The 17518-nt window shown below is 40.0% G+C and overlaps 1 protein-coding gene across 1 annotated transcript in view; it reads left to right on the forward strand.

Annotated features, from left to right (window-relative positions):
• gpib (glucose-6-phosphate isomerase b) overlaps positions 1 to 1905 on the forward strand; it is an 8597-nt gene extending 6692 nt beyond the window's left edge. Inside the window, exons 17-18 of the mRNA XM_008297448.1 lie at positions 1237 to 1303; positions 1468 to 1905. Coding sequence (XP_008295670.1) covers positions 1237 to 1303; positions 1468 to 1591 — 191 coding nt within the window. The 3' untranslated portion in view covers positions 1592 to 1905. The remainder of the gene's footprint in view (positions 1 to 1236; positions 1304 to 1467) is intronic.
• The last annotated feature ends 15613 nt before the right edge of the window (positions 1906 to 17518 follow it).

Genomic DNA, 17518 nt, shown 5'->3' on the forward strand with positions numbered 1-17518 from the left:
CTTCACCCTAAGTCAGCTGGGATAGGCTCCAGCCCCCCCGCGACCCTAGTGAGGATTAAGTGGTGTATAGATGATGAATGGATGGAGTCTAACTATGTGAATGTGTCTGAAGTGGCTGTAGTACAAAAACTCTGGTACCTGGAACGGCCAATCACTGGTGCATCAGTACTCCTGGCTATAACTACACTATGAAGACAAAAAAACACTCCAAGCAAGTCTGTGAAAAGGTTATTTAAAAGCATAAGTCGGGGAATGGATATAAGAAAATCTCCAAGTCACTGAGCATTCCTTGGACTACAGTTAATCCATCATTAGGAAATGGAAGAAATATGGCACGTGCATAAATCTGTGTAAAGCAGTTCATCCTCAAAAACTTAGTGGTAGTGCAGGAAAGAAACTAGTGAGGGAGGCCACCAAGACACCTGTGACTCCTCTGAAGGAGTTACAAGCTTCTGTGGCTAACATGGGAGACACTGTGCATACAGCAACTATTGCCTGTGTTCTTCACTGGTCAACTTCATGGGTGAGTGGCAAAGAAAAAGCTACTGCGGAAAAAAGCTTGTATTAAATTAGAAGTGGAGTTCACCAGAGGGCATGTGAGAGACTGAAGTTTCTACTGGAAAAGGTTGTTTGGAGATATCATTATAAACACATTATCCCCATTGTGAAGCACGGTGGTGGCAGCATCATGTTGTGGGGATGCTTCTCAACAGCAGGCTTGTAAAGGTAGAGGGTAAAATCAATGCAAACAAGTAGAGGGAAATCCTTGAGGATAACCAAATGTCACCTACATGAGAACTGTGACTTGGGAGATTTGTTTTCCAGCAAGACAATAACCCGAAGCATAGAGTCAGAGCTACACAGAAATGGTTCAAAGACAACAGGGTACATGTTGTGGTCTGGCCCATTCAGATTCCAGCCCAGGAAGGGCAGCATATCCAAGGGGGTGAATACTTTATATAGGCACTGCGTACTTAAAGAGATATCTTTAGATAGCACATCATAATGGAAACTTTCTGGGACAGACCAAGTTCTGTCCCGAAGACTTTCAGTTTGAACATTGGACACTGTTGTGTAACAGTCAGTCGCTTTGTAGCTGGGATGTTAAACTAAGCAAGCAGATTATATCATAAACAGCTCCACTGTGCCATCCTGAAATTGTCCTTTAGTTAAAAACAACTTCTATTATTCCATTACTATTTGTTGTGGTAACAATTGGTCTGTCCTGTTTTGCAGCAATGTATGAGCACAAGATCTTTGTCCAGGGCGTAATGTGGGAGATCAACAGTTTTGACCAGTGGGGGTGAGTTTCTTTCTTTCTATATACAACAAGTTGCATATAAAATTGAAGTCGTACTAGCTTTTTTTAATCAGAACATTGCTGAAAAGATGTACAGATCTTCCCAAATGTACCAATGCATCTCTGCAATTGTCTGTCCTCTGTCCTTCCCCCTACTGCTTTCTCAGAGTTGAACTGGGTAAACAGCTCGCAAAGAAGATCGAGCCTGAGCTCAAGGACAACGCAGAGGTCCACTCTCACGACTCATCCACCAACGGGCTCATCAACTTCCTCAAGAAGAATTTTGCCTGAGTTGATTCACCCCAGTGACTTCCACTTTACTCCACATCATTATCCATCTCATCAGCTCAGGAACTGCATGGACAGGAGTCTCACGGAGGCATCTGGTCACTCCCACGCAGTCGAGCTGAGGCACTCTGTATGTTTGTACTCTCATTATGAATATCGTGACTGTCTACAGTGCTGTCTTTTCTATGTCTGTTCATTGCTGTGAGGAGAAAAGCCTTTTGTATTCGATTACTGTGGCAGACAGAGATAACATGTTCTCACTCTGTCTCTGCTCTTACAAGACAATTTGTGTCTGAAATAAACATCTTCACACAATTCCTCAGTTACGCTCTCATGCTGTGTCTAAAATGAAGAACCGTCACATTTGCAAACACAGCAGCTGCTCAGTGTTTTCCTGCCGTATGTATAACTGTGTGTAATGATGTGGGGCAAAACGCTGCTGAAAAAGCCACACGTCACTAGATGGCATCAGAGTGCCAGATTTATTTACCAGGAGCAAATCAGCCACCCAGTAATCTACCACTCATTCACTGGAACAAAGGGTCAAAGGTCAGTCCATCTGCACTGCTCCTCCCCACAAATCCCCAGACTCCACAGCATCCATTTGGAGAGGAAAAACAAACAGCACGACAAAACCGCATCTGGACTGCAAGCCACAGGCTCTATATTTAAACATCGTTAAACAAAATTTGCTTGATGTTTTGTGAACATGCGCCAAAATGTGCCTGTGAATTTCTCCTATAAAGATAACACCACATATAATAACGATAAGGGAAAGAACATGGCACGCACGAATCATTGTGCGATTACCCACGATGCCCTGAACGAGTACAAACTAAAAAAATATTTTGCAGTGTTTCGTTCTCGTCGAACCCACTGCTGGGTACAATTACAGAGTGTGTATGAGGACAAACAGAAAGTTAAAAAAGAATCCTAGACCCCCAGACACTGCTGGCTTTTCAGTGCTGTTGCCAGGCAACAATACTTTACTTCAAATCTAACTTGTGTTTTTTATCTCGGGCTCTGAAAAATGATACAGAAGAGAGTGAGTTAGTCTGAGGATAGAATCCCTCCGTATTGTCATTTTCAAGATGTCGTGAATTATTTGTACAATGTGTGCGACAAGAACACGTTCTTCTTCTACATATTCTTTAGGTAAAATAACGATTTCAGAGAACCTGTTTTGTAAATGGTGTCACCTTTCTGGAAGAAACTCATCCGTCAGTGGAGTCATTAATGCCCTTACAGCCACAGACAGTGACTGGAACCTCTGAGTTATGAGTCTGCTCTGCTATTTAAGCCAGGTGCATGAGGTTGAAACAAACAGCAAGAAAGTTATCATGAGGAAATAACAGGGTCGGGCTTGGTTCATTGGAGAGTGGAATCAAATTACAGCATGAAAGCATGAAAAAGGTTCTGTGCGCGTTCCTGAGATGTTTGTTGAACAATGCCACCGCAAACCCTCACATTCCACTTCATACTCTATTGGTTGGGCCTGTCAGTCATTTTTCTTTCCTCCTGGCCTGTTAAAGAGTGTCGCCCCCCCCCCCTCCCAACCCGGCTTGATCAGGGTCTCGGTGCAGTGGTTGTCATGGCAACGTCACCCTTGCCACTTTACAACTGTGCAATCCCAAGTTCATGGTGTAGAGGTTGGAGCAGAGCTTTGGTATTCTTCTGAGCTACCGCGGTTGTTTGGAAATATCCACTGAGATGCGTGTTTTCTTCATCATCAGCTCTTAACGCATTTGTATTCATCATGAGCTGCAGTGCTGGAAGCAGTTTGATGGTCAGCATCCCTGCATGTAAAAAAGCTTGGATCCCCGGCCTTGGAGGAGGAGAGAGGCCTGCAGGTCTGCAGTCAGTTTTAATTCTCGCTTGAACTTCATTGGAATGCATTTAATGTGCATGAATCCGACCGTCCTCCCCTCCCGGGAACATATTCTCTTGGGGGAAACACTAGCTCTGCAAACACATGACCAAGTTGTGAGTCTGTAGTCTGAGGCTGCCATTGACAGCAGTGACAGAGAAACCCTGGAGGATGTTAAAAAAAAAAAAAAAAAAGCCATCGTGTCAAGCCCAGCTTCATTTTTCCCACGACTACAGGAGTTATATAAAGATTAACTTAAGTATGTGGGCAGAGCTCGTCGCTGCAGCACTGGAAGCCTGCTGAAGTCCAAGGAGACCTCAGGGGGCTTCAGCTGACCACTTGTTGCTCAGGCTTTCTTGTCTCTTCTGTAATGTCTACAGATCATCATTATGTGAACCACTGGCCACTGAAAACTAATGGAACGACATAAAGAAAGGATTACAGCCCTCACTTCAATACACATCATATCTGCAAGACTACTTTCAAAACATTCTGAAGAGATTATTTTTTAAAAAATGCTATATTTTAAAGTTTGAATAACACATGAGAATCCTTTGGTTGAGATGCCCCTGACCTCAGAGAGCAATCAGAGGCTTCTTTCAGCGGTTCCTCCCTGCCAAGTTAGCAGACAGCTGGGTTTGTTTGTCCTCCAGGGACAGCTCTAGGTCAGTTATCTCATTTTTTGTGTGTGTGGGTTTTCGTATACTGACCACCCATTGTAAGATTTCTTCTCTTTACCGCCTCCCCTGAATCTGCAAAACTGCAGATAAAGTGACCAACATCTGGCTCTTATTCAGCATCACAATGCGAGAGATAAAAAAAAATAATACTCCCACGCTGATTTCTGCCTCTGCAAGTCTGCTTGAGATACAATATATCACAGTGAAGGCCAAAACTCACATTTTTTAGATCAAGGCTATTATTTCTGACTGTGATGACATATTTGATGCCAAGCTGGCAAGGCTGTATGAGTGTTGTCAGTGGTGGTGTAGAGGTAGAGGTAGGATTTAAAAAAAAAAAAAAAAACCTTCATAGTTGTTTAATGCTTTTTCACTGAAGTGACTCAGTTCAGCAACGGCAAAAAAAAAACAACAACAACAACTGAGTAGTCTCCAACAGCAATACATGAGTTCATTCAGTCTTCTGAACAAGTGAATCATTCTTTTCAATTCTTTTTGTTTTTAATGAAAAACATGGACCACAATGGTTTCTTTTTAGTGAAAGGCTTGATTTCATTTCAGTAATTTAACCATACAGTAGCAATTAGTCATGAAAGTACAACTCACCCAGTATTAGGTTTTTTTTTTTTCCTTGGGAAACATTTAGTGTTAAACGATCGGTCAAGCATTTTAGCATTCCACTTTCATAATTCAGGCACTCTGAAGAGACACACTGAGACAAGAATGACCTAAATCTGTGCTGCAGAGGCCGACATATCCTGGCTTTAATTCCCTGATGTGTCAAGCACATAATGCTGGACTTGACATTTCCCATAATGCTTTTTTTTTTTTTTGCATAATCTGTTAGACTCACTCAAACCTAAGCCAAGATGATGATGATGATGATGATGGCATCATCAGGGTAATTTTCTTGAACATTCCCAGAACCACAGGAGACACGATGCAACAGATTTCAAAGGCTGAGTAGCACTACTCAGGATGAATCAGCTCAACCAAAAACCATAAAGCTTTGGTGCAGTAGGGGCAGAATTTGAATGGTTCAGCCGGAGATCTTTGTCGCATGTTGTACCCTAATTTCTCTCTCCCTCTCGTCCTCTCATGTTTCTTTTTGAATCTCAGTTTGACATTTCTGTGCAGCAGTTTCTTGTTTACTTATCACCACAAACATGTGGACAGATACATCTGCAATGTAAACCTGTCCATTGTATTGGTGAACAATATATTGACATCCTTACGAAAACGATCATGTGTAAGTTAGAAAGCAGTTGAAGTAATTTACAGCAGTTACAGTAATTTTTTTTTATTTTCCCTACACTGATGCTTAAATACATGTGTCAGTGTTACCTTAACTGCATGTTACCCCAGCGATGAAATTAATCCAAATCATAACCTTTTGGAGTTTTAAGTCAAGCGCTTAAGCAAAAGCATTATTTTAGTGACTGACTTGCTTATATTGATTGAATAAATCTTCTTTTGAATTTGAGAACCAGTGATTTTCTGATCAGGGTGATGGACTGGCTTTTATTAACATCATACCACAGAAAGGACAGGGACATTGATGATCATGACTGAATAAAAGACATGAAACATTTTTTTTTTGTTCTAATAATTGAGTGATTTCAAAAATCTTTACAATAACTGACAGACCAGTAGTTTCATTAATAGACTAATAAAAAACAATAGTCACATTAATCAATAATAAATCATCTGGAGGTGCAGCTGTGTTATCTATATAAAGAGTAGGTTACAGTTAATCAGTGGTGCCAGTTATATCCAACAAGGCATAAGCTAATATGAGTTTTAATGTTCATGACTTGCGGATCCAGTGCAGTCAGTGTTGGGTGTGAAGTACTTTGGATGAGCAGTCGGTCAGCGGTGTTAGGAAAACTGTCAGCAGCAACACTGGAGGCCAAGTAATTGGCCCGTTTTAAACAAGCACAATACTAGGTTGTAATACAGGAAAAGAAATAGTTATAGTAGCATCTTTGGACAGTATCATCTGTGTATAATCCAGAAGATACACATTGTTTCCGAGGAGCCGCACTGCTGTGGATTCTTTCTGATGTAATGTTGTTTGTACTTTGAGCAACAATTAAATGGGCACCTTCCAATCTTGCTCATTGTTTGTTCCACTGTGTGGCAAGAAATGATTTCCAATTTGTAGATACAACAAAGGTAATGATTTGTGAAGTGACTCCTAACTAGTTTCAAGCACCCCGGTGAAATCTGCTGCTGCTGCTGCCGCTGCCGTCTTTTCTCTTCCACTCTGTTGAAAATGAAATCAGATTCTCTCCGGGTGACACTGTAAACATGTTCTACTGTTTCTGACACATGAAAAGTAAAACGAAGAAAACGTTAAATGTGATTGGTTTCAAAAAGTGAGAAGATTCTGTATGTATTTTTCTCCCACAGAGAGAAGACACCACAAAAAGAAAAAAAAAACTTTGTGTGTAAATAAGAATCAGACATCAGGTAGAAAACGGGAGGCTGATATTTTTGGTAGCACGACGGGGACAAAGTGTCAGTAACCAAAGCTTCAGAGTGTATGAGGTAATCCTGAGGCGAGCATATTTTCATTCATTTCCTGGCAGTGGAGGGACCTGTGAGCTCCGGAGGGAAGGTGTTCTTGAGTTCTTTTGTGCCGTGTAACAGAGCTCACCTCACAGCAGATCCCCCGGGGCTCGCACACACACACACACACACACACACACACACACACACACACACACACACACACACACACAGTTCCCTGAGTCACAGGGTGGAACCCTCACACACATAAAGGGCGCTTTGTGCCCCAACTCATGGAGCTGTCAACCAACACCAGAGAGCTCCTCACACTGAACACCACTGTTCAGCTCACAGGAGAGCTCAGTCAGTGGGCAGACTGTGCTTTTATGTACGCCCACGCAAAACCTACCAACCTCCATCTTGAACAATCAAGGGGTGAGCATGTTCTGACTTTTTTTTTTTTTTTTAACACAAATTGTAACCTCAGCGCAGGTGAGGGTGCCGCGAAAGATCGTCTCCTTCATTTTCCCTTCTCTGAAATTTACTAAGTCATTTATAACTGGCACATTCGGGCCATTTGTGTCCCTCAACCAAGTATGACCTGAAACTGAAAAAATAAGATAACTCCATTTCTTGCCTTCTTGGGAATTGAGCCCAGCAGCAGTAATTTAGCCAAGCAGTAAAAAAATGTGACTCTTGCTGCTAATGAATCCCATCTACTCACCTGCAAGACCTCCAGGTGACAGATGACAGCACTTCTGCCTGAAGCATGTTCCTGTGTTTTCAGTCACTACAGCCAACCACACATCCAGGTATCACCAATCACACTTAAAGCTGCTATATTTAGAATTTTTTGCATTAACTGTGGCTTAAAAAAATAAGTGGAATGTAATTTGTATTGAGAATTATCACACAATTCTGTAAATTCCCTCACGTCTACATAACACTTTGGTTTATTGTTTTGATTTACTGGCCCACAGCCTACTGTTTTGGTTCATTCTCATTGGCATTGTGGCCTCAGCAGACAGACGTTTACTGCAAAAACGCTTATAAAACTTATTCATACCCAGACAGCACACAGACAAAGTGAGTGATTGGGGAAGTGGAACATTTAGAAGATAAAGGTAGCTCTTTTTCTTAGAAATTAGCAATACTGAGACTGACTGCTAGATAGAAATGTCTCCAAACGCATGCTAATACATCTTTTGATATGTACTGGATATGTAAATAAGTCAGTACCTTACCTCCAAACTGAACATCTCTGACTTCTATACGAATCTAAAAATCTTAAAAGCAAAACGATGATTTCTCGAATGGGTTTCAGCTTCTGTGCTTATGTCTGATTTTGTTGTTCTGCCTACAAGTGGATAAAAAAATAAAAATCATCGAATGCAGTTTTAAAGATATAATTATGTTGTTTACATTCCACCTGCAAAGATAAAAGTTCTGTTACTTACGTGTGGGGCAGTCGTAAAATCCTACAGACAAGCCCGTTCTTGGTTTACATGCAGCTTCTTGGAAATGTTGGCAGGAGATTAAAAATGATAAATACTTTTCTTTCCTCACTCACTTTGTCACTGTGACCCACCGAACTGGATTAAAACCTTCCCGACCCGCATCTATCATTATGTCGAGAAAACAAGATACATTATCGTAAAATATACTCCTGGTGGGTCCGAAGGGCTCCAGTTGCTGTTTTTCTTTTGATGAGAGCGTTCCTTTTTGTAATTTGTTCTGTTTAAGTGAAACAGCACTTCACGAAGCATTTGTAACTCGTCTGTGTTGTCTTTGTTAACCTCAGTGACGATAAAGACAAACAGCCAGAGGTATCTAAGGTATCTTGTTATGTTCATTCTGCCTCTCTGTCCTTTAGTTCAGCCTTGTACCCGCCGCCCCAGGCCCCTGCATGGCTATAAAAGCAGCAACACTCAACTTACGGCCTGTGGGCCAAATCAGGGCCACGATAGGGTGTTGAATGAAACCAAACTGATTTAAACTGGGATTGTTTTTGTTTGCTTGTGTAACTAATGTAGAATGATCTCTGCTGGCGTTTGAAAATTAATAATTTCACAGAAATCTTTTTTGTTTAGTCATTTTATCTGAAAAATGTTGGTGTATTCCTGTTAACTGGGCCCTGACATCCTGTTATAATGCAACCGTGGCCACTGGACAAAGCAAGCTGAGTATCCCAAACATTCACTGGATTCCCTGGAACTGAATGTAGAAACTTTTTCAGAGTTTTGGAGCCGTTTCATACTATTACATTAGGTTTCAAGTTTACTGAAATTCAGTTTCAGTTTAATGATTTCAAATTCAAATCTTCAATAACATTTTTCAACTTGAGAAATTCAAATTATGAGATTCAACTTTACATCCTTATTACAATTACTCAAGTTGAGCAATTAAAATTTAAATATAAAAGATTAAAATTCAGTTCCTAGACGCACAGTTTTCTGACTTTCCTACCCGTCCCGTTATCCAGTTACCTAATCATTCCCACCCACTTCCACATCTGTCAGTAACTAAACAAGCTTTTCCACCTGTCCTTTGCCAGATTGTTAATGTCACTCAAGTGTGTCACTGCATTCAATCACCTGTTCACCCTCCGCCTGCCTTACCTTTCTGGACTTGTTTGCCTCCACTGTACAGTATGTCAACTGCATGACCCTTTCCTTCAGTTAAAATCTACATAAGTCAGTATGTAAGCCACCTCCAACCTCCATACATCAGCTACACGCAATCACAAATATCTCAATTATTTATAGTTTGGCTGTTGGAAGGTGACAAACTAAAACAAATTCAGATGCTAAAACCGACTCAATGCGCTTGTCTGTCATCTATGTGATGACACTTTGGATGTTTGTTTTTTTTTCTTCTGTTGAGGTGCCATTTATTCAGTTTAAGGTCTCAGAGAAGATTCACACTTTAATATGTGACATCAGCAGGAGAATCCCTGTAATCAACCTACTTCATGCTCCAATTAGCCCAAACGTTGTACAATACTGCGCCACAGGGGTGCAGTCTCTTCATTCACCCCAAACAGCCCAGCAGTACATATTCAAAAAAAATGTTGTAAAAGAGATGCCTACAACAAGAGACAGCTTTAATTGTAAGATACAGTCTGAAGATTTCTCGACAAATGCTCTCATTCTGCATTCGCAGCCCAGACGTTTTATCAGAATGAGTTCAAATTCTTGTGTGAAATGAGAAACAATGTCTGTGCTTCTGAATGCATAGTGATTTTATATATTTCATGCTAGACTTGAGGCTTGTTTTCTGACTTCTGTAACTACAAAAAAATGAATTCCACAGACGTCCCAACAGCATCCGTTTATCGTGCCTCTGTGATGTTTCCAGGAATGTTTATGTACTGGAACAGTTTACTAAAAGAGTCGGCACCAAGGGAACGGTCTCATCAGTGAGCTTCCGCTGGCAGACGTAGTTCATCCCTGATCTGTATCTTTTCATGCCATCGAGTTTAAATTCATGTTTGTCAATAGCTTTGAGTTTGTGTCTTTATTTATAGTTTTTGGATAATGAGGTTCTGACAGTCATGTCTTTTCCAAGCATTTCGATTATCTGACCATCAGGGTGGCGGGTCTCGTCCCAGGAGGGAGATTCCGTCACATGACATGCTACAGGCCTGCGTGCATGGCTGTAATTATACAAGACTATTCTACTTTAACTCTGGCCTAAACCGCCTCCTTGCACATATTTAATGTATGATGTTGTGTGGGAGTTTTTTTTTTTGTTCCCATCGGGGGTCTGAGGTTGTAATTACAGTTTTTTAATTAACAGTCTGCATGTTTCATAATGTGGGTTGTTGTTAACTGCTGTACAAATAAACTTTACTTAACTGGAGCAAACTACAATTTGTAAAACACCTACATGAAAGGCCAGCAGTATTAAAGGAGTACAGACACAACAACCCCGAATGATCCTGGAATAATCCCGAGACCTCTGAATGATCATATGAGGGAGACGTGCTAGGAGAGAACAGAGTTTTGTATTTTCTCTGCCAGCACATCTCATATGATCGCAACTGATTATCATCATTACTGCTGATAATTAGAGGAGTGAGTTAAGGAGACGAGATGTGAGTGCTTACAAAGTAGAGTTTTTCAGCTATAACAGAAAGCTAAAGGTCCAGTAAAAAAAAAAAAAAAAACTGGGCAAAAACATGATCTCCATCTGAGTCCAATCTGCATCCCAAACATTTAAAAACCGTCCCGGCCGTGGGAAAACCACATGTGGTCAACTCCAAATCATTTTGGACTCGTCTGCATGCATCTCCAGACCACATCCCTAAACTTTTTGTAGTGTTTTGTACAAACTTCTAAATACACTGTAAGTTTCAATGCTTACTACAAACTGTACAAATCACTAAATTAGTGTTGCCCCACAACAACTTTAATATGACCAGTAACAACATAATTCTGTATTACTTTACGAAAATTTTCATTCATTAAAAAAAAAAAAAAAAAAAGAAGTTCCAATTAAATATATAATATTGCAATATAATGGGTGTCTGTTATATCACTGTAGTTAAAGAATTAAAGCTATTTTAAGGATGTTTTGATGAGAATGAGCTTAATTAGCACAAAAAAATTATTTGAGAATTATTTTGGCAACAATTATTAAATTAATCATTTTAATACTTTGGGAAACAACCTCTTCGTTTTTCTTGATCAGAGACTACTGTCAGATGAAGTTAAAGTAGCCAGTTAGCTTAGCTTAGCTTAGCTTAGCTTAGCGTAGCTTAGCAGAGAGACTGAAAACAGAGGGAAACAGCTAGTCTGGCACAGTACCAAAGTCAGCTTATCAGCACCTCTGCTCACTGCATAAAACATCCTTTTCCACACAGAAACAGAGGTGTAAAAATGTAAGAAGGTGATTTAAGCTAAGTAGCCAGCTAAGCTAACCCACATGAGGGTGGATGCAAACAGAGTCTATTACTTGCAACACTTTAAGAAAATCCATTTGGCCAATACAGTCCTGGTCCAAAATGTAGTTAAGCTATGCAGGATAGCCTGTGCTGACTAACAGTGCAATTTAAAGTTCAGGCATATCTATTTGTTTTTACGTTTTTCGTTTTTCCTTTTATTTTATCGTCAATGCTGAACAAGTCAGAGCTATGCTATGCTAAGCAACCACTGTTTACCTCGTTAGCAGCTTTGCCTGCTTTACGTTTCATTAAGTCATCACCTGAAACGGTCAATATGGTCAAATGGTTCAATAAACAAGTAAACTGGTGGAACTTTGTGTCTTCTTAATGTGTTTGAAATGAGGTGCTGAGGTGGTGCTGCTATACAGCAAACTGGGTTACTCAGCTGCTGTTCTGATCCATGTATAAAAACCATCCAACTAAGTAAACAGAAACAGCAACCATCATTACTTTGAGACACGAAGGTCAGTCAATCCAGAAATCATCAAGAACTTTGAAAGTAACTTCAAGGAATGAAAATCATCAACAACAACAACAAAAAACCCAAAACATCAAATGCTGTGATGAAACTGGTTTCTATGGATACCATCCCTGGAAAGGAAGATTAAGATGTTCCTCTGCTGCAGAGGACAAGTCACCACCTCAGAATTTAGGACTCCCTCTGGTGAAAACAACCTCCTTGTCTTGTTACATGCCCATGTGGTGTTTTTTTAGATGCTGGAAGACACATCATGTCCAAAAAAAAAAAGCACTTAACACCATGTCTGTACTGATGATAGTCTCAAAAACATTCAAACTGTGTAACTAACGTATGTAAATGGCTCCAATATCACAACTTGCCATTTATAGGTGTAGAGGAGTTTACAGTGTTTAAGTAAAGTTAAAGGTGAGCTGGTGTGCTCAGCTGCAGCAAACAATGGAGGGGTGGGTGGAGATACAGGCAACAGTGGAGAGTTACAGCTAAGCCCTACTTTCATGCAAAAAGCTCCTAAACCTGTAACTTTGAAACACACAGGTGAGTTTTTAGGGGTTTAATCAATGACCAGAGAAAGATAACAAGAGCAGCTTAGATCAAAGCTCACATCAGTGCTTCCCAGAGATCAAGTCGAAGACACATTTGAACTTCAAGTGTGGAAAGGAGACTGTGTGACTCAGTCTTTTATGACTGAAGCGTGAAAAGACACCCCCGCTGAGGGAGACCATGAAGATGAAGAAAACTCCTTGGGCCAAGAAACACAAAGAACAGACATAACAGTGTCCAAATTTGTGATTTTTGGTTCTAGCTGCTTTGTTTTTCTGAGATACAGAGAAGGTGAACGGATGGTATCAGCATGTGCTGTTACCACCGAGGCACATAAAAGAGGAGCTGTGATGGTGTGTGGGGGCTTCACCAAAGACTCTGTCGGGGATTTAGTCAGAATCCAAGACATCAACTGACCAGCATCACAGCTTTCTGCAGCGACATCTGGTTTGAGCTTAGCGGGATGATCATTTCAACAGGACAGCGAAAATCAAAACAAGCAGAGTGATGGAGAGCTGCATCAGATGACACGGCCTCCACAATGAAGTGACCTAAACCCAACCGGGATGGTTTGGGATTAGTTGAAGCACAGAAAGCAGGAAACAAGTGCTCAGCATCTGTGTGAACTTCTTCAAGACTGATAGAAAACCTCCAGGTTTCTTTCGGTTTTGTTTTGAAATGAAGAAAACAGTACAAATACAGAAAAGCCCATCAATTAGTAGGCGTGTCCAAACCTTTGACTGTTTATGTCTTTGCTGCTGTGAAACGCCACGTTGATTTTACTGTATTTGGTTGTTTAAGATTGTTTAAAGATTGGCTGCAAACAATAGAAAAATGTCCATGTGTAATGCTGAAGAAATATTTCATTCATTATTATAATGTCATAAATAATTACATCCTCATTTACCAGCAAAAAAGGACAAACTATAATTACTCCAACAACCATTTTCGCCTGCTTAAATTCAATTTTAATTCTGAAAAATATGATTTAATGCCGAGTGCATAAGACTGACAAGATAAAAACTGTGTCAGAAACGATGTTACATATATCAAGGTTTTAAGTCAGCAGCTGTGTATCTATATCTATCTATCTATCTATCTATCTATCTATCTATCTATCTATTTATATATATATACTGTAGCCCTTGATTTGCGAAACACGATCAAAGCCAAACACTATTAAAGAGAAAAAACCCAACATCTTTTGCAGTTAGCTACAAAACCACTTTATTGAAAAAGCAGATTATGTCATCTACAGTTAAATGATACGTCCCGATTTTAATACATTAAATAACTTTAGACTTTTTCATGTTTAGATAAATAGATCTAGTTTCCTTTTTTTTCTTCTTTTTTTCTTTTTTTAAATGAACCATCTAGGTAATCAAAAACACTTAGCGATATAAAAGATGTGTGACAGGTGTCGAGATGTGCTTATTGGAACTACCAGTAGGAGGAGGAGACCAAGAAGAAGAAGTTGTCTTCTCTTTCCAAGTGATTTTTTGACAGAAAAATAAAATAAAAAACTAGCCTCTTTATGTACAGGGTAACTAGCTGTGTGCTATGCAATAAAAACTGAAGTAGTACTTTTTAAAACAAGTGAATTAAGACATCTTTAAAGGGCACACACTCTGGTCTTGTTAAGTTTCTCTCGGGGGTTGATATTGTGCAGATAAATTCAGAGAGTGCCTCATTCTTCAAGTATAGCACACATTACTGGACCCTTGTACAAAGCTGAGGTGAAACACATCAAACGACAAGGGGAATGTCTCGTGTACAGTATGCAGTCCTTTTCTTTTCTGCTTTTACAAATCATTATTACATTCAAATGAATCTCATTACATCAGGTTACATTAAAAATAAAAAAAGCACTTTCTGCCTGTGGTGACCCCTGCCTTCAGTCTCTGTTTTTGTCACATTCAGTAGTATTTACTCAGACCTGTGTGGGTTACAGTATTACAGTATGAAGAAGAGCTGTGCCAGTGTTTGCAAGTAATAGTCGGCGATTGTTTCGGGTTAACTATCACATTGGTGGAGTTTGCTACAGTCAAAAGTTTAAAACACGCGTGAGCTCCACATGTTCCAGATCCAATACGGTGCCGGAGAGACGTTCACACAATCACCAAGAATTAGACACAAACATCTGGAGTAAGGTATGTGATGGACAGACAGCATCATCAGAATCATCACTGGGTTCTAACAGAGAGAGCAGGGGTCACTGTGTTGGATGCTGCGCTGCCCTGCAAACACAGTGAGGTGCATGTGTCATGGCCCTGCCACTAGTACACACACACACACTCTCTCTCTCACACACACACACATACACACTTCACATTCACACAACTTGCTCATATTTGAAATAAGCACATGTCGTTGGGGTTCATCTGCACAAATATGCAGAAGCTCAGAATTAAGAGCTTTTCTCAGAGAGAGAATATCTAGAACTGTGGGTTCGTGTGCACACGGGGAATGATCTGTCGAGCGCCGATCCAATTAAACTCATTGACAGCAGAGTCCGGTGGGGAATGGTGAGAATAGTTTTCCAGCACCACCACAGCTGGAAGTTTCAAGTGTTTTTGTAGATTTTCTTTTGCATATATACGCATATACTCACACAGTACTCACACATGCAAGTGCCTGCCAGCACACACACACTCTCTCTCACACACACACACACACACAATCAGCAAGAAAGGGGGGGCGGCTGCCTGAAAAACACGGGTGGGACCAGCAGCTCCGTGTTCTCAGAGACGTCCTCCCAAAACACAACAGCAGACTTCACGGCAGACCAGAGCGAGACACACAAACAAACATACCTGCTGTGTCTTAAGGCATGTGGACAAGCAGAGGTTCCTCATAGTAACGCACTGTGTGCTCATATGACAAAAAACAGTGTGTGGAGAACATACCAGGAAACAGTGTCCTGAACAGACCTGGAACAAAAGGTATCTGCGGATCAGCATGCATTGAGGTTTTATTCCACTTTGAGCACCTAAAGTAGCAGAAGTGTCAGTGAGTGACAATTAGTTTCAAATTTGCCCGAGGTGTTTTACATTTATCTCTCCTTGGAAGGAATGTAGCTACTTCCTGGTTTAAAAAAAAAAAAAAATCATTAAAGTCATGATTTCATATGCGCGCCTGCATGACAACAAACTGCCTGCCAACAAAGCACTCTCCAGTACAGCAGCTTGACAAACGTGACATAATCAGCCAAGCCTTCTCCAGTTCCATTGTTTTAAAATGCATTTTTTATCATTTAAGCCACAAAGCTCATTAATACTTCATTTTGGGAATTTTTTCTAGCAGACAATGATTCACTCTTAGAGTGACAGCTGGTATTTTCTCTTCTATGGTGACTGCTGAGTGTTCAGTGTTCCACCAAACGCGGTAAATCTTTGTTTTTAAGGACCTTTTGTTTTGCTAATCCTTTACCTAAGAGTTTAAGATTAAAGTGTCAATTGTGACAACTTTTGATGTGATGACAGAGAGTCAGACTTGAAGGGTTTAAGACACCTGCTTGTGTTACATTTTGTAGGATTTATCCAGAGCATATAGACACCACATAGAGCTTTTACTATTGCATCATTAAAGTCTGTGTTTGGGGAGGGTTAACCTTCTGAACCCCAAAACCTGCCAGCAGGTTTGCAAGACTTGGTATCTTTTTAAAAAAATAAACTATTTATCAGAGCCAGAAACTGGAACAACAGGAAGAATCATCAAACTCAACTAAGTCTAAATTCAAAATTGTGCTATTTCATCAAAATCACATTATTCTACATGTCTCATTCAAAAATGTACCCAAAATAGATTCTGTAAAATTCTGTGCTTCCTGGTACAAATGAGAAGTTATTAGAGATTCAGCAAAAGTCATGTGAGAAATATTCAGCTGAACTGCAGGATGTGGTTTTACAGAGGAATATGAGACAAGTATGGGAATTAGTTAAATTGTAAGAAGTATATATCTACAGTATGTAGAGTCCTTGTTTTATCTCCAGTGTAATCACTTAGAAAAAAAGATGTATGTGTGGATTCAAATTTTTTTTTTTTCAGTTCTTGTTAAAATAAATAATCAAACATGTTTGTTGTTGTTGTTGTTGTTGTTGTTGTTCAACAGGCTTTATAACTTTGTTATACTACATAAAACACATGTGTGACTCATGTTGTTTCCACAGAGGTGCAGAACTTCACATTGCTGTGAAAAATGAGCCACAGTGAGTAAAACTGTGACAGGAGCAAAGAAATGCCCAGAAACTGCTTGGGGTTCAGAGGGTTAATCTGTTCAGTCCGTATGTTTAAAACACAGAGTGCTAACATCAGTTGTAAACCATCTTCAATCAGCAGGGCAAAGGTTCTCAATGTTCAGACCGAGGTGAACATCTGGACTAAGTCCAGACCTCCTGTTATGAATAGAATATGTCATGAAGTGTAGCATTTTCTAATTTGAGGTTTTCTATTAATCAATAAATTGTTAGTGATTTTGAGTACAAGGCGTAGCTGGAAATAATTCTGTAGCCACATTAACGTGGTTTTAATGGAGTTATTATCCTGTTGTTGATACTGTTGTCATGACGATGACAACTGTCCAAGAGACAACGCGCAATTTCTACAACTAATGTAAATGTAAGGTTTCAGTCAGAAATAAATATGGACAAACTGTCTGAGCTGTGTCTGACTTGGTCTCCTGCTGGAACAATCACAACAGATGTAAAGTTTAACGGTGCATCAGAGCTCAGCTGTCACACTTGTGCACGTAGCCATGAATCTACTGTACCTTAACCGTCTTTAACATGAATGTATGTTACAAAAATTTATAGGCGAGTTGGCTAAAAGTTACTTTGTTTGTACCGATCATTCCTGACCTATAACCTGAAATAAAAAATCAGATTTGGGCCTTTGAGCAATAAGTCTG

This window comes from Stegastes partitus, unplaced genomic scaffold (genome assembly GCF_000690725.1).
Source record: "Stegastes partitus isolate 25-593 unplaced genomic scaffold, Stegastes_partitus-1.0.2 Scaffold1221, whole genome shotgun sequence".
In the NCBI taxonomy this organism is placed as follows: domain Eukaryota; kingdom Metazoa; phylum Chordata; class Actinopteri; family Pomacentridae; genus Stegastes; species Stegastes partitus.